This window comes from Anopheles bellator (assembly GCF_943735745.2).
Source record: "Anopheles bellator chromosome X unlocalized genomic scaffold, idAnoBellAS_SP24_06.2 X_unloc_1, whole genome shotgun sequence".
NCBI lineage: Eukaryota > Metazoa > Arthropoda > Insecta > Diptera > Culicidae > Anopheles > Anopheles bellator.
Genome location: NW_026684271.1, coordinates 220,682 through 237,675, shown reverse-complemented (window position 1 = coordinate 237,675; position 16,994 = coordinate 220,682). Strand labels below are relative to the sequence as shown.

Genomic DNA, 16,994 nt, shown 5'->3' with positions numbered 1-16,994 from the left:
ACTGACAGTTCAATCTGAGGGAGAGGGTATAGGGAGAAAGAAAGAAAGAGACAGAAATACAAGGCACCCACGGAGCGCCAACGTCGTGACGTCATCAGCCGGATTGCGATATAAGAACAGCTTTTGCGGTACAAGAAGCCGATTACCCAGCGGGCAAAATCGCATGGTCGCACGACACTTTTCGGCTCGTATTGGGCTCGTTTTCATTGAAAACGAGCCGAAAACGAACCGAAAAGTGTAACGTCGCAGCGTGACTTTTTGGCATGTCGCGTGTGACTTTCAAGTTCTTTTTCTATTTTTCTTTCGTTGTCACTCCAGAAATCCCAACATCCGGAGTGCATTATCCCAGTGCGAAAAAATATTCAATTTAACTGCACCAATTCACAATTCCGTTTCGTCCTCTTCATGCACGAATTTCCGTAACGTGCGATCCCTCGTTGGTGCTGCTGCCGATGTAAGTGTTTCGCCGGTTCTTCCGCTAGAGTTCTTCGGTCGCTCCGCTGCTACAAACTGAAAAAAACAAAGAATTATCCATGTATGATAATATATCTATGCACTTTTCACTTAAAAGATACGAAAAACACCGAAAAACTTACCTTTTTCCACCTGCAGATTTACGCACTTCACAGCTGCTATTGAACCAAAACAAACGAGCTGTCAAAAATTTTTCAGTCACAGCAGCTGAATCACAGTAGAATTTGAGGCGATTACGATGACCAAAATAATCATTCAAAAAGCGTTTCTACTTTTGTGTTTTCTTCTCAAATCAGTAATAAACGGTCAGTAATATTTTGTAATGATCACAGTTAAGACTAACTTTGATCGAAAAGGAGCGTTAAGGTGACCAAATTACAAAAAAAGAACTCACAAAGCTTAGACTTTTTATTTGACCACTCGCTGGGGACCGAGCGTTGCATGTGCAACTTTCGCTAAAATCGCCAAAGTCCTAATGTTGCAGTCAAATATCGACAAACACCCAGAAGAGGGAGAACGAAAATCCTCTCGCTCACGTGGAAAAAGGATGGCGGTTGATACAAGTCGATGAAGTTGCGAGACACAACGAGTCCGGACTCGAGTATGGGCCTGAGGGGGGGTGAAGCATGAAGAAACAGGGAGAAACGGCGAAAAGTCGCGCGATTTTGCCCGCTGGGTCTAACCCAACTTGTCACGGCCACAACGAGTTTCTGTTGTGTTTGTCACTCTGACGCCTCGACCACACTATGAGTTTTCTCTACAGGTTTTTTGATAAGCTAGCATTCACACTTGAAGTTTTTGCGCGAGATATTCCGTGAGCTCCAGTGAGTGAAATGACAGTTCGTTTGTTTATGCTTTGATTTTTCAGTTTCCTTTCCTTCTCCTTCAATGGCCATTTTTGTCAAAATTTGATCCACTGTCGAAAAACTAGCCATATTTTTGGAAAGCAATAAAAATTTGCCGTAATTTGCCGTAAACTGTCAAATTGAAAAAAATACCCCCGAAACGAGAAAATATCCCGTAAACAAAAGGCGCTCAAAAGCAACTCAAAGTCACTCACGGAACTCTAGCAAAAGATTCATAGTTTCTTGGCCTGCCATACATTTTATCCAAGTTTCTCATAGTGTGGCGCCCGGGTGACCCGGGGTCCACAGTATGAGAAGCTTGGTAAAAACGTATGGCAAGCCAAGAAACTATTAATGTTTTGCTAAAATTTCGTGAGTTACTTTGAGTTGCTTTAGAGCGCCTTATGCTCATGCAATATTTCACGCATTTTTTCAATGTGAACCTTGAGGCCAAATTTTTGCATGTTTTTTTGCCTTCCAAAACTATGGCTAGTTTTTCGACAGCGGATCAGATTTTGACAAAGATTGCATTAGAAGGAGAAGGAAAGGAAACTGAAAAATCAAAGCAAAACCAAACGAACTGCCCAGTGAACAATTTTGAGTTCCCCGGCGTTTTCTCAGTATGGAGCATCGAGTCGCCGACGAGTCGCATTCGAGTCGCTGGAGTATTTCGTTCATATAGGCTCCCGTACTGAGAAGGCCTAGTTACTCGATGGCAGATTTTGGCGACTCGATTTTTTTTCCCGAACCTGCCCCTTGTCTCCCTCTCTCCTGTGTGTCCCCTCTCTTTCTTCGTTTCCAATTCTTTCTCTCCCGTATTTTCTTTCTCTCCGAAATAAAATATCTCGCGTTTTTGGTAGGCTTCGAAAGGTATATTTTCGCTCTCTTTTTTTGATTCGCCTTTTCACTCTTCCCTACCTATTCGTGCATTCGTGCGGCGATGCGTTTTCGAGGGTGGCGTCGCCAAAAAATATGTTTTGTTTCGGTCGCGTACATGGGCTCGAGCCGGGTTTATTTTCCATGCGTCATTTGGTCCGTAATCTTCAATGAAATAAAGGAAAGGAACAATGTTAGTGTTACATTTGTAGCATTGCAATCCTGTCACTTTAACTTACCTTTTCCACAAATGTGACGAGTCGTCTGAAACGAGCAAAGCGAAAAATTATGTGGTTGTCACTGAATACTGTCCAATAAACTTACCTGGATTATTTCTATCAGGATCACCGTGATCGACAGAGAAGCACAAACACTTGGTACTTTACACTTGGCACTTAGAAAAACAGAGGCACAGGTTTCGTCCCGATTCGCCCAAGTCCACAACAAAGACAAGACTGTCGGACCCTCGGAACTTCAGGACTTTGCGCCGATCTCGCTGTCTCTGTTATTTCTATTCCTTTTTCTTTCTCTCCAACGTTCGTCTTCCACCAGCAAACTCACGGCGATTTCAAAACTCACGGGGATTCCTTCCGTTCTTTCCGCGGCAACCAACGAACGCGTCTCATTCTCATTTCGTGCGCTGCGAGATCACCCTTCCTCGGCCTCGTCGCAGGCAGAGGGGCGTTCGATCTCACTCGCCTCAGCCTTCCTCCGCCGCGTCGCAGGCAGAGGGGGTGGCTCGGGCTCTCAAAATTGTTCACTGGGTGTCATTTCACTCACTGGAGCTCACGGAATTTTTCGCCCAAAAGCTGCTAGTGTGGACGCTAGCATATCAAAAAACCTGTAGAGAAAACTCATACTTTGGACGAGGCGTGACAAACACAACAGAAACTCGTAGTGGCCGAAAGATTGTCACGCCAGATCGTTATCGACAATGCATATATTAGTTATAATTTAACCTTAAAAAAAAGAAAAAGCGTGTAAAGCCCGGTCCAGACGCTACGATAATCGCTATGATAATTGCTCAGACACATCGTAGCGATGCATCGTAGCGTGTGGACGCGAAATTGCACTAATTTATGTTATTTTTGAATAATCAACGCAAATCTACAAAATCTGAGCATACGAGCATCAATCCCCCCTATTACAGAACTCGAACTCGGTCACGGAATTCACTCAAAAGTTCATTTGAGTTCATTTTACTATAGCTTTCTCTTTCTGCCTTCTCGCATGCTGTATTCTGCTTTCTCTCTTACTGTGTTCACTCTAAAGCCCGGTCCAGACGCTACGATAATCGCTGCGATATTCGTTGCGCAGACGTTCGTTGCGCAGATTGACCAATTTTCAAACATGTGGCGGTTGAAGGCTGTTTGGCATGTTGATGTTTTGTTTTGGCCGCTTGTTTATATTTTGGATGCTTCATTCATGATAGCAGACCTTCGTCAACGTTCGCGAGAGTGTTTAAATGAATTTATAAAAATTAACGAACGTTTGCCATGTCTTTGGCAAGTAAAGCCCTGTGCACACAGAAACTGAAATGAACTGAACTGAATGTAGCGTAGCAAGCGACGCGTAAAAACGCGTTGTCTTGTATGGGATTGTATGGGACCCTTCACACCGGTGTCGACGTCAACTTCGTACGCCGACGGCGAATCTGTATAAAAAGACAGCGCTACTTTTGTGTCGCTTAAAAACTTTGGTCAAGGTTCGTATACTTGTTTTTTGGGTGAGTAGGACGAAGTCTTGTGTTTTGACAGATTAATTGTGTTTATATTTGGAAGTTCAAGACACATTGAATTTTTGGTGCGAGAATTAAAATAGTTTCATGATGAATTTGTGTTTGTATTACAAGTAATAATTAAGTTAAAATTGTCTTGCATACTTATGATACAAAAAAACGTCAATTGAGTAATCTTCGATTAGTTTTTAACTACCCAAGATGTCTAATTGTTTTCACCCGAACGACAGGGCGAAAGACTTTTCCGCTGCCTTTCGCCCCCGTTCGTAACCGGTGTGAAAGATCCGAAAAAGCGTCGCGTCGAAACGTAATTAACGTCCGCTGTGTGTGGGCCTGTGTGGCCTTAAAAAATAAAGAATATAGTGATCGCAATAAAAAGGCGGAGGCATACGATGCTTTAATTAAAAAATATAAGGAAATCGACTCTATCTGCACTAGGGAAATCGTGGTGAAAAAATTAAATAATTTGAGGACAGTGTACCGCAAAGAATCGGAGAATCGGCAACATCAGGGTCTGCAGCAGATCGGATATACAAGCCAAGCTTGTGGTATTATGATATGCTGCATTTTCTGCGGGATCAAGAGACCCCGAGGATCATCCTCATATAGTTACTCGTCATATGCTCGTTTGCTCAGATTTTCTAGATCTGCGTTGATTATTCAAAAGTTAAATAAGTGACGTTTGCGCAGCGAATATTGTAACGATTATCGTAGCGTGTGGACCGGTCTTTACATCTCTCCTCTAGTTCAACATTGTACGCAACATTATTTTCCCAGTTTAAACTCTCCTGAGGGGTGCATGTTTGCGGTGATTTTCAACGTAAAAAGTTATATAAAGCGGTACATGCAAGAACTACAGTGTCAATATTGTCGAGACTCAAATTAATACTGGTATGGAATACCAGTATTATCAGTAGTACCAGTAATTAAAAATTCGCCGCTCTCTTGTTAAAGTGTCCCGACGAAATGGCTTGATCAATTCCCGACGCATGGCGAATGCTTCATCCCCAATGAAGACATAGGGTAACAATCGATCCGTTCCTTCAATAAAGCGAGGTTGTGGAATTTTCAAGTTATTTTTGATGAATTTTTCTATAAAACATAGTATTTTTCATCACTCCTCCATCCGAGATTCGGCCGTTTGTTCCCACGTCGCAGTAAACAAATTCGTAGTCAGCATTAGCTATTGCCATAAGTACAACACTGTGGGTGTGGTTATAATTATAGTAGAACTAGCAGGTCCCGGCGAGCTTCGCCAAGCCCCATTTCATTCTCATTTCTCGACTATCCGGCGTTTCAGAGGATCAGGCTTCTATATGATGTCCGATCGGCTTCCCTTCCCGCCTCCCGTTATTCCTCCGTTTCGAACGATCGGCTTCTCTTTTCATTTCCCGTTACTCATTGGTGAAACGGTTCTGTTGGCAGCGCGAAATCGACGAGCGTAAAATAGAAATAAACAAGTAGATAATTTTCGACAAGATGCTGATTTAAATGTCCGCTCAGCGGTTGTACCCGAAGAAAAAGCTGATTTGTATCTAGCGGCGTTTCGATATGATTGCAAAGCTAAGTACGGCAAGCATAACAGCGTTCGCATTGGACCAATAAACGTTCGTTGCGACAAATAGGACGAGCGTTACCAACTGCTCTATCACCGGGGGCCATTGCCTTTGGGGTAGAACAAAGTTCGCCGGGTCTGCTAGTTTATATATATATAGAAGAAGATAGATGAACCACTTCCCTTCGGTGGAACAATTGTTATATGTTTCTCGTCGATGAAGCCTAGACAATGCGCGAATTGCCATCTTCTCTCAAATTCACGTGCAATTTCCAGCCACTCCGCTTCAGTTTTGGGAAACTGGAAAAAAATTAAACCAATATAATAACGAAATTGCACAATCAAAACCTAATTAAAATTACAGAAATTTCATATTGTTTCAAATTTTTAGGAACATCTAGAGGATATTCGAGAGGAAGACGTTGATACTCAGGATCCCCTTCTATCTGACTTGTCACCACCACAATGCAGTACGGTCTCACGGTCTGTGTCGAGGTCTAGTTGTGCGTATCGGAAGAGGAAGAAAGAAATAAATGACGAAGAAACGGCAGCAGTAATTAAACTTGTAAGGAGGAAGCTACAATCGATGTAAAATGAAGATGATTTCGAGACGCTGGGGAAACATGTATCCAACAAATTAAGAAGCATTAGTAGCGAGCAAAACATTTTGCTCAAAAATTAATAGGAGCTGTATTATTTGAAGCAGTATTGAGGTCGCTAACAAGAAATTTTGTAATGGTAGAATATGCAAGCGAGCAAAATTTATCACCTCAGCTGAGCACATATTTTACAACGTTCCAACCGACTGAATAAGCATAATAAATCACTTCAGAAACAATCTCATTGTTTACGTTCCTTTAAATATTCAATTCTGAGCACGGTGAAGATAACAGCACAGGTTTCTGAAACTATTGTACTCAAAGACTGCTTCGAAATTGCAGTAGAAAATTCTAAGTCCTTATAGCTCCTCCCCGTAGCTAAAAATCGTAAAGTGGCCGTTAGCGAGAAATGGGGGAGGCCGAGAGAGAGCGAGGCCGTCGGGGAGAGATCGCTTGCCGCATAACCATATCTTGTTTGGCAATGTACGGGGTCACCATATTTAGTAAATCTGTGTTTGTTTCCACGTTCATCCTCATATAGTTCCTTGAATCGTTTGGTTCGTCTTCCAATTCACGCAAAAGTTTAACGTGAGAATAATGGCTTTGCTTTAAAAGACATTTCCTCGACCACTATAACCTCTTCGCACCTTTTTTTTCGCTTTTTAACCGAAAAGCACAATGCTAAGGCAAACCAACACAGTGTTTCTTCCATGGCTGTTTCCATAATACTGGCATCTACCGCTGCAAATCGTTATGAAAACTCGTAGCGTGTGGACGCTCCATAGATCGCTATGATAAATAACTACGACACATCGCTACGATACATCGTAGCGATGCATCGTAGCATCTGGACCAGGCTTAATAATTATGACAATATGACAGTATGACCCGGGCGCCACACTATGAGAAACTTGGATAAAATGTATGGCAGGCCAAGAAACTATGAATCTTTTGCTAGAGTTCCGTGAGTGACTTTGAGTTGCTTTTGAGCGCCTTATGTTTACGGGATATTTTCTCGTTTCGGGGGTATTTTTTTCAATCTGACAATTTACGGCAAATTTCGGCAAATTTTTATTGCTTTCCAAAAATATGGCTAGTTTTTCGACAGCGGATCAAATTTTGACAAAAATGGCCATAGAAGGAGAAGGAAAGGAAACTGAAAAATCAAGGCATAAACAAACGAACTGTCATTTCACTCACTGGAGCTCACGGAATATCTCGCGCAAAAACTTCAAGTGTGAATGCTAGCTTATCAAAAAACCTGTAGAGAAAACTCATAGTGTGGTCGAGGCGTGACAGTTAATGAATCAAATAGAGAGGACTGCGTCATTCAAGTTAGTTCAAGCTCAGACTAGGGGGCTACATGAGGCGTAACGACGTTTTCGACATTACAGATTAATGCCAAACTGCTGCGCCTCTATTAAAACGTTTACGGGTCGGTCGAGGCGTAATCTCGACCGTAAATACTTTTTGCATACGCTTTGCTTACAAACAGAGGATAATATCTAAGCAATGTGTAAATTAGCGCAAGGAATAAATCAATACGTTTATTTGGCAGATGTCATATATCGATGTGCTATAAACCAAGGTGCTATGGACGCTAACGGTTGCTATATTCCGACATAATATAAGTTCTTATTTGCTGGTATACCAAAACATCGAGAAAAAAAAACAGAAAAACATATTCAGAAATCAATTTATTTCTCTTCTATTTCTATTTACTCGGACGAAAAACACGAATGTAAACAAGTTTGACATTTCGTTTTTATATTTTTGCTGTCACAAGAAGCGTAAACTATTTGACATTACAAATTAATTTCACGCTAGTTTTTACGCCTCATGTAGCCCCCCAGAGACAGCTTCTACAACGGACGTAATAAGAGGCAACTTCTTAAGTTAGTATGTAAGTAGAGAAACTCATCGCGAAAAAACGTGTGCTTTATTCGTCTGGTCAGCTAGACGATCGTTTTGAAACTGACTGCCTGCACCTCGCGCGCCTACCTGACGGCTGTCACTTCAGGTCGCCCCATGAAAAAGCTACTACAACTCTTACAACTAATAGCTCTTACTGGGGTGCTACATCAAGTGTAACGTAATGAGTTTGACATTAACGATTAATGCCAAACTGCTGCGGCGCTGTCAAAACGTTTACGGCTCGCGCGAGGCGTAAACGCCTGTCAAAGTGTTATTTACAAACAGAGCACAACAGAGGTTTGTTTACAAATATAGCACGTGATTTTTTGTGATTTTTTTGAATTTGAAACAAAAGTTTATCTCAATTTCAGTGATAAAATGGAAAACAAAATAGGAAAGAAAGCACCAAACCAAAAACTGGTTAGTATTTTGATTGTGATTGTGTCGTTGTGATGATGATTGTGTCGTTGACGTTGTGTTGTCGTGTCTGCTCTTCCATTATGGTGTTGAGCAGAACGTTGCCGTCTTCTTCCCGACGAAAGAAGATTGGCCGCATCCACCATCTTCGACGAACCCGTCTCTGCTCATTTTGACGCCTCCGCACATAGTTGGCGACGATGAGCAAATGATGCACCCACTCCGGATCATAGGCAATCGTTTCCATTTCTATAAACAATCAATTTTAAGTCAAATTCACTTTAAAACACTGTTCACTAACTACAGAACAACAGCACCAACCTGTAAAACGCAGCAAGACGAATAGAAGGAAGTTCCACAATCGCAGTAACTGATACTTACAACTGAAACCAAAACCAAAACCAAGTGCTTCTTTCGGCTTCAGCATGAATAATGAAGCATTATTACATATATGATAGATATGAATGGAACCATCACTCGCTCCTACCTGCGCCCATCCTGTGTTTACCCGCAAACCAACCAACGAGCGACTCGGCGTTGGCCTACCCTTTTTGCGACGAGTAACAAGCTGCACGGCGCCGTCCGGGATTTCCCCGAGGCAAACCTGGAAGCATAAGCTTACTGATTCCTGTACAAAACAATATATTTTGTATTAGCAGAGAATAAACCAGCATGATTCGAATGCACCAACCATTCTTTTCTTCGTGATCACTCTTTCACCTTTTTCACCTTTTTGGCTAGCAATTATCCTGGATGTGCGGTTCTGGTGCCGGACGATTGGCCTTTTTTACTCTGCTCAGTCCCATTTCGCTGGTACAGCAACATAATCTAAAAAAACAGAATAAATTTTTCAGAAATCAACTTACCTCTTCGATTTTTATATCCCTGGACCAAAAACACGAATGTGAACACGTTTGACATTTCAGTAGACATTTGGCATTTCGTTCTTAAATTTTTGCTGCTACACGAAGCGTAAACGTTTTGACATTACAAATTAATTTTACGCTAGTTTTCACGCTTCGTGTAGCCGCCTAGTTACAACTATTGCGCCCCCCATGGAATAAGCGACCCACATGGAAATTCGTTCACCATTTCTACATGTATAAATTGGTGTTCCCAACGATGAGCGTCAACGTAGAGATAGCGATTGACATACTGGCAGAACTTACATTTGATATGAATAAAGTTCCCTTTGTTAGTACCCCTCGCATTTGTATAGAAGTGCTTTATCTTGCCTGCGCAGTATTCTATATTCTTATCGGTTATGAAAAGCAGCAAAGGACATCTCTCTGCTGCAACCGTTCGTTTACTGTAGCTCTCGCAAAATGAAAAAACGGACTTTTCGCATATTGTCGCAATAGGTATAGAGCACCATGAAAAGGACCCACCAATTTTATTTTTTACAGTTTATGTTTTTATGTGTTTACATAATTTTATGTGAAAATACTTCGAGTTCCCTCGAGATCTTGTCAAAAAAAGTCATTTTTTAAGATCTCGGAAAGCCGATCTTTGCAACGGTATACACAAGTGGACTAAATGTATTGCCTAATATTCATCGTCGGGATTCATATAGAGCCAGGCACTTTTGCTCCGCCGTGCTCTTTGTGCATTACATTTGTGCAGTGCAGTACCTTGTATCAGAATGTATCGATCTTATGCCCGGTCCACACGCTACGATACCGATGCGATATCTGCGTAAGTGACGTCTCTCGGAGATGTCATTAATGTCACTGACGCAGATCTACAAATCTGAACAAATGAGCATCAATTTGTGAACAAATTTCAAGCAAGTGTCAGTTTGTTACTTGACTTGTTGATGTTTTGTTTTGGCCTCTTATTTATATTTTGGACGCTTCGTCAACGTTCGCGAAAGTGTTTAACTGAATTTATAAAAATGTACGAAAGTCTGCCATGTCTTTGGCAACTAAAAAATAAAAAATATAGTGATCGCAATAAAAAGGCGGAGGCATACGATGCCATTTAAAAGCCATTTCCTCGACACTGTAACCTCTTCGCACGTTCTTTTTTCGCTTTTTAACCGAAAAGCACAATGCTAAGGCAAACCAACACAGTGTTGCTTCCATGGCTGTTTCCAACATGTCCAACCGACAAACTGGCACTTGTTTGAAATTTGTTCACAAATTGATGCTCATTTGTTCAGATTTGTAGATCTGCGTCAGTGACATTAATGACGTCTCCGAGAGACGTCACTTACGCAAATATCGCATCGGTTTCGTAGCGTGTGGACCGGGCATTACATCGTCATGAACAAAGTGAAATTCGTTTTGTTCATAAAACAAACCTATAACATTTTTCAATAGTTTTTCCCGATTTTCCCCTCAACATGTACCTGAAAGAAATGTACGGCAAAAGAAATAGTTCCAATATGAAGCAAACAAGAAGACAAATGAAATGAAACAATTATAGAACAATGCATCGAAAACGAAAAATACAATTGAATATGAGACACCGAACTACAAATTCCGTAATTTACCTGGAACAACGTTAAGATGCGTTTAACACCATTTTGTCCTAATAATCACACGAATGCGAATGCAAAATAATATCGACATAACGGAGCAATTCTCGCAGGCAACAGCTCATTTTACAGCCTGAAGAAGCTATTTCTATTGAATTATACAAAACTTTTATAATCTGATCTGAGGCATGGAACTCTGTCCAAAAGTGGTGAATCCTTCTTAGCCGCGTCCGACAGGAAATACAAAACCGAAATGTACCTATTACTTGACGAACCTTCTGACCTGCATGCGTCTTGCCAGGCTCCGTCATGAGGATGGAGGACGACGAATTATACCATATGGTCTTTTTAGGACCATACAGGACACCCAGGAAGGGCATAAGGGATATAGAAGGCCCCGTTTGAAAAGCTGCGACTGCATTGATAACTTTGCAAGAGCGGCGAGTCTAACTGGTCAGCCGACGAAGGTGCTGGACAGCGAGCGATTGAGAGACTCCCTGTAGCAGGCCAAAACCGTTCGGCGGTTGTAGTTGCCGGTTAAATCGAAATTGACGTCCATCGCCAGGGACTTATGTTCGTGATGACGAGCGCTGTTGTTTATATCATTAACTGCTTTTCTATTTTTAAAGACCATAGAAGGCGATGAATTCCAAGTTTTATCTACGACAGAAAAAATGAGAAAATAATAATCGTTGATGAAACACTCTTTGGCGATTAACGCTGTGGAGGATCGCACTGCGCATGTCGTTCAAAAATAACATGCGATATTCACCTAATGGTCGGCAATATTTTTAACCGTGATCCATTTGGTTAACTATTTCGATGGTTTTTTTTTGCAAAAGACATCCCAACGCCAATGATTAGAGCAACAACCGTGAATCCTTGGGCTAGAATACGAGCGCGCATCATGTACTGCGACATTTCAGACCGACCTTTTCGAAAATTCCACAGGCCGAAACCAAGCGCAGTTAGTGTGGCTGCACAACCAATCGGAACTAGAGGATTTTCCCTCACTTTACGGATCATCTTTTCCTTTGTTGTTTCAGCATGAACATCCGAAAAGTCTTGACGCATTTGTATCCAATCCAGCTCTCCTTGTGAAGGTATATCCATCGAGGCCGTTGTACTTGCGATTTTTGCCATTGAATTGACTGCCGCTTCGCTGACTTTGCAAGTAAGAACAAGATGTTATCTAATATTTTCATATCTGAAATGTTAGTATGCAGCGTACTTACTTCAATGTTACTGCATTAAACGCGTTATGAAAACAATCTAACGACGAATGCAGCTTAATGTACCAAATTGGCCCCGACACTTGATTTTCTTTGGGAATTACCAACACCACTGGCTGAAACACTGGGTCTGTGCTCGCGTGAACGAGAATGTGTGCGTGATGTTACTGGGTGGCTACATGAGGCGTGCAAACTAGCGTAAAATTAATTTGTAATGTCAAATCGTTTACGCTTCACGTGGCAGCAAAAATATAAAAACGAAATGTCAAACGTGTTTACGTTCGTGTTTTTGGTCCGAGAAAATAGAAATAAAAGAGAAATAAATTGATTTCTGAATATTTTTTTCTGTTTTTTTCGATTTTGTTGCTATACTAGCAATTCAGAAATTACATTACTTAGAAAGCGTATGCAAACAGTGTTTACGGATAGATTTTCGGTCGGCCGACCCATACACGTTTTGACAGAAGCGCAACTGTTTGGCATTAATCTGTAATGCCAAAATATTGCGTTACGCATCGTCTGTCCTCGCAGTATCAATTGTACACTTCTTTGCGCTTTTTCGTCTCCGCTTTTTGCCTTTGCCCACCCATACTATCCCAAGTGTAGCAGATATACCCCCCTATTACAGAACTCGTACGGCGGATTCGAGTGAACTTCTCGTTCTCGTTTGTCGAACTCGATGGTCGGAATCACGGTTTTCAATTAGAGAAGCTCCGAGTGCTAATTGTGCTAAAATGTGCTAAAAAGCTTAAATATGAAAGCTTGTCAAGCTCTTCAAGTACGAACTGCCGTTCTGGTGAATTTTTGTAAACATTGCACACACAGATAGCAGTTCAGATGTGCGTACGTTTCTTGCTTTTACATTTCTTCAATTTTAAGATGATTTTCGCGTATTACGTTTTCGATAGCGACAGTGATAGCGAAGAAACTGAAAATGTAACGATTCATCACAAAATATTACGATGTAAATCCAACCCACTGAATTTTTTATCGCCAGGGTAAGTGTGCCAAAAATCGAGAATGATCAATCGATTTTTCTTTCATGGAATAATGTTGTTGCGGGATCATGAAAAATTTTCGCATCTCAAGGGAAATATTTTTGACCCTACTTTCCGAAATAGAAACAAACTTACCCGAATCTCTTCGCCCTATTTGCAACTGTTGTAGCAACATGATTGAAAAAAATTACCCTTATCTTCCCGGCCTATTCAGGACTGCGGTAACCACAGGAATACAAAACACTTACCTACTCTTGCCCTTCTTTCTTCCGAACTAATTAGTTTCTTTACGGGGTAATTAACTACCACATGAATGAAAAAAAACCCATCAGTATCCTTTCGGCCTACCTTGCTATCCCTGCAGAGCATAAACAATACAAACTAATTGATAATAACAATTAATAATGTAATAACTAATGACGGGATAACTAATACTTATCCTAACAGAGCTGCTCTTTCCGTTGCAAAAAGTTGACGGAAATCCGTTTGTCAAATTTGAGTACGAGTACGAGTTTCATGATACCAAAAATACTCGATAACCGAGAAATAGTTCATCTAGTTGAAAGCTAACCGTAGCTGGAGGGCTACATGAGCGTGTGAAAACTAGCGTAAAATTAATGTGTAATGCCAAACCGTTTACGCTTCGTGTGGCAGCAAAAATATAAAAACGAAATGTCAAATGTGTTTACGTTCGTGTTTTTGGTCCGAGAAAATAGAAATAGAAGAGAAATTAATTGATTTCTGAATATATTTTCTATTTTTCCGATTTTTTTGCTTTACCAGCAAATAAGAACTTAAATTATCCTCTGTTTGTAAGCAAAGCGTATTAAAAAAATAATTACACGCGGGTTTTCGCCTCGGCCGACCCGTAAACGTTTTAACAGTGGCGCAGCTGTTTGGCAGTAATCTGTAATGTCAAAAACATTACGTTACGCCTAATGTAGCTTTCCAGGTGGGGTTAATGACGCTGTTTGTTAACTTGTTAACCGTACGTTCCTTGTCCGGCTGTGCAGAGCAAGAGCGGAGTAGCGACTGACAGCTCCTTGTAGCGGAGCTGGAACCGTCTATACGACTACATCCGCGACTTGCGAATGTGACTAAATGTATAACTATTTGTAAATATGTGCTTTATTTATGTATTTATGTATATATATTATCTGAATAAAATGCGATGATATATCGCATTCCTGCCCCCCTGTATGCCAGACAGGATCCAGACGGGGGGGAGAAACAGGTTGTTATCCCGCATCGGGAAAAATTTAATGTAGCTTTCCAGTAACAGTTCGTTTCTACGGGCGGGGTTGTTAGCCCCGCGCCAACCCCACCTTGTCACGCCGGTATCGGGAATCGAAACCATGGCCAGTTGAGTGACAACCGATCCCGGGATTCGAACACAGGCCAGCTGCGGTGACAGCGACGAGCGTTACCGACTGCTCCATCAGCGGGGTGATCGTTCGTTTCGTTTCATATGCTGCCCATATTAACACAAGTACATACTAACAGTAAGCTTCGACAAATATTCGATACTCGTTTAGAGCAGATTTCTTCAAACAGTAGTAGAAAAAACCTGTCCGTGTTTAGTTCATTCGCAGTCTCAACAAGCTATTATCTAGACTATCTCTAACAAAGATATTAAACAACCTTAACCTGTTCGAAACACTGAAACGTGCAATAAAAGTAATTTTGTCACGCCTTTTTTTATTTATTGTGCACCCTCGGCAATTAAATACACGATGGAAAAAAGTAGTGCAAGGTACGCCCATTAGGGATAGGCTTGAAGCTGACGCTAAGGCATGACAGAATGGCAGGAGTGTGGCAAAAGAACTCAAGATCCACGGTAGGTAGTGTAGCCAAATGGATTCAGTAGCAGCGGTATGTGGTAGTGCTGGGCTTCGTTGGTAACCGCGAATACGATCTGAAAGGCAGAAAACCGAAGGAATAATTGAATGCATCTATTTGTATCAACACTTTATGTTGACATCACTCCCGCCTGCATCCTACCTCAATGAACGGGTAAAATGACTCGACCTTCCGGTAGCGGAAGTAACTGTCAATTTCAAAATGCAGTTTGTAAACCCCACGCTGTAGGCCACCAGTCTGCTGAGTATCGAAGAATTGTCGGAACCGCCCGTCGGTGTCAGTAGAGCCGGAACCAATCTTCGTCCAGGTTGTAGCTTCCAGTGATCCTTGTCTGTAAAGCGTCACAGGCACTTCTGTTGCTGGTTGGCCACATGTCGTGTCGAGGATGTGTGTTGAGAGGTTCTGCATTGTTCGATCTTCTGGCTGGTGTACAGTGTACAGCGCGGACAGCGCGGATGATGATTGTTCAACGTTGACGTTGAACCTTCCACTATTTAATGCGTAATTATACTGACCAAACAAGATTGTACATTTCAGTTATCACGCGGTTATCTAAGGCTAATACAGTTAACTATCGCTTATACACAATGTGGTAATTACGGTTTGATGTTACCGAAATGGCACTCAAATAGTCGGGGAGGTAAGCAATGAAGCCTCAAGCTACAAATCTCCCAGACGATAATAATAAAAACAACGAAAATCGTAAGTTCACTTGCTGTGAGTTTTACACACACACACAACTGGCTGAATCAGGAGAGGTTGGTGGCCGGAAGATCAGATAAGCATAGAATAACGTTAAAACGCGTGTACACTGCTACACCTAGTGTAGTATGGGTGAGCAAACCCAAACTGCCGGGCTACACAATGCGCAAATAAACGTTTTTGGCATTTCAGATAAATGCCAAACTGTTTGCGCTTTTGTCAAAACGTATACGAGAAGTGTTCAAAAATTCGCAACTTTTGAATTTTCGCGGGTCCTTATCCGTATTTTTGGTGGCGTTAAGCCCAGTCCAGACGCTACGATAATCACTACGATAATCGTTGGTCAGAGACATCGTAGCGATGCATCGTAGCGTGTGGACAGCGAAATCGCACCAATTTATGCCACTTTTGAATAAACGACGCAGATCTAGAAAATTTGAGTAAACGAGCATCAATATCTGTCCAATTTTCATACAAGTGTGCGTGTGCTGATGGTGGATAGACATGTGTGCGTGTGTACACTGTTTATTCAATTAGTTTACTAGCAGACCCGGCGAACTTTGTTCCGCCCCAAAGGCAATGGGCCCTCCGTGAGCAGTTGGTAGTGCTCGTCGCTGTCACCCAGCTGGCCATGGGTTCGATTCCCAGGACCGGTTGTCCGCAGCCGGCCATGGTTTCGATTCCTCTACCGACACCCAGCCCCGCCCCGACCAACAACACCGCCCGTAAAAAAACTGTTACAAAGAGCATCAGCGATTCATTCAGAGCGGACATTGATTAACATTGACATGCTTTTGTAGGCTTTCTTTTTTCTGTTGGCCTGTTTATTAACGTATAAGGCGGAAGAAGTAACAACACAGATGGTCTTCCGCCCCGTGAACATCTTCTATATATATAAAAGAAAGTCGCAGAATGTTGGAAATCTTATAACTCAAGAACGGCTGAATCGATCTGGCTGAAAATTGGTAGGGGGGTAGCTTAGAACCCAAGAAAGGCTTTAGGAAGGCAATCCAAACCGAACCCACATCCGAATCCGAATACCTACGATGAAATTACGTGCTATCAAGTTGGCCGTTATGTGAACTGCAATGAAGCGATTTGGCGTATATTCGCATTCCCTATTCACAAACGTCATCCTACTGTTGTGCATTTGGCGGTGCATCTGGAGAATGGCCCAAGAGTTTATTTCACGGATTATTTCGAATGTTGTTCAACGTTTTGAAACTCCTCCAGCGACAACATTGACCAGTTTCTTTGCAATCTGCAGAGGGGATTCATTTGCACGAACTTTGCTTTACTCGGAAA

At 41.8% G+C, this 16,994-nt stretch overlaps 4 protein-coding genes and 1 long non-coding RNA gene across 8 annotated transcripts in view; 1 reads left to right on the top strand and 4 right to left on the bottom strand.

Annotated features, from left to right (window-relative positions):
- Nucleotides 1–4,843: 4,843 nt before the first annotated feature.
- Nucleotides 4,844–6,618, bottom strand: LOC131214102 (uncharacterized). Its single transcript, XM_058208466.1, has 3 exons — nucleotides 6,553–6,618; nucleotides 5,668–5,788; nucleotides 4,844–4,974 (listed from the first exon to the last, which is right to left on the bottom strand). Exons 1-3 carry the CDS (start codon nucleotides 6,616–6,618, stop codon nucleotides 4,844–4,846), a joined length of 318 nt encoding a protein of 105 aa, XP_058064449.1.
- Nucleotides 6,619–7,870: 1,252 nt separating this feature from the next.
- The window catches only part of LOC131214110 (rhythmically expressed gene 2 protein-like), a 66,207-nt gene continuing 57,083 nt past the window's right edge, over nucleotides 7,871–16,994 (bottom strand). The window contains exons 3-6 of one of the 2 annotated variants that reach the window (XM_058208474.1): nucleotides 9,110–9,246; nucleotides 8,906–9,046; nucleotides 8,740–8,836; nucleotides 7,871–8,667 (exon numbers count right to left, since the gene is read on the bottom strand). The gene's annotated coding sequence lies outside the window, so the exon portion shown is untranslated. The remainder of the gene's footprint in view (nucleotides 8,668–8,739; nucleotides 8,837–8,905; nucleotides 9,047–9,109; nucleotides 9,247–16,994) is intronic. The other variant, XM_058208475.1, reaches the window with a different exon arrangement.
- On the top strand, nucleotides 8,222–9,130 carry LOC131214114 (uncharacterized). The gene is made up of 3 exons (XR_009157000.1): nucleotides 8,222–8,298; nucleotides 8,373–8,421; nucleotides 8,725–9,130. It is a non-coding gene; the product is annotated as an uncharacterized LOC131214114 (long non-coding RNA).
- Nucleotides 10,832–12,270, bottom strand: LOC131214113 (HIG1 domain family member 2A, mitochondrial-like). Of its 2 annotated transcripts, none has more exons than XM_058208478.1 (3): nucleotides 12,133–12,270; nucleotides 11,670–12,063; nucleotides 10,832–11,557 (listed from the first exon to the last, which is right to left on the bottom strand). In XM_058208478.1, the coding sequence occupies exon 2, from the start codon at nucleotides 12,038–12,040 to the stop codon at nucleotides 11,708–11,710; it is 333 nt and encodes a 110-aa protein (XP_058064461.1). In that variant the 5' UTR covers nucleotides 12,041–12,063; nucleotides 12,133–12,270; the 3' UTR covers nucleotides 10,832–11,557; nucleotides 11,670–11,707. The 2 variants fall into 2 exon arrangements, with proteins under 2 accessions (XP_058064461.1, XP_058064462.1); XM_058208479.1 differs by having other exon boundaries at nucleotides 11,670–12,059; nucleotides 12,133–12,227.
- On the bottom strand, nucleotides 14,799–15,743 carry LOC131214111 (5-hydroxyisourate hydrolase). Of its 2 annotated transcripts, XM_058208477.1 has the most exons (3): nucleotides 15,588–15,736; nucleotides 15,129–15,497; nucleotides 14,799–15,042 (listed from the first exon to the last, which is right to left on the bottom strand). In XM_058208477.1, exons 2-3 carry the CDS (start codon nucleotides 15,393–15,395, stop codon nucleotides 14,953–14,955), a joined length of 357 nt encoding a protein of 118 aa, XP_058064460.1. In that variant the 5' UTR covers nucleotides 15,396–15,497; nucleotides 15,588–15,736; the 3' UTR covers nucleotides 14,799–14,952. The 2 variants fall into 2 exon arrangements, with proteins under 2 accessions (XP_058064460.1, XP_058064459.1); XM_058208476.1 differs by having other exon boundaries at nucleotides 15,129–15,743.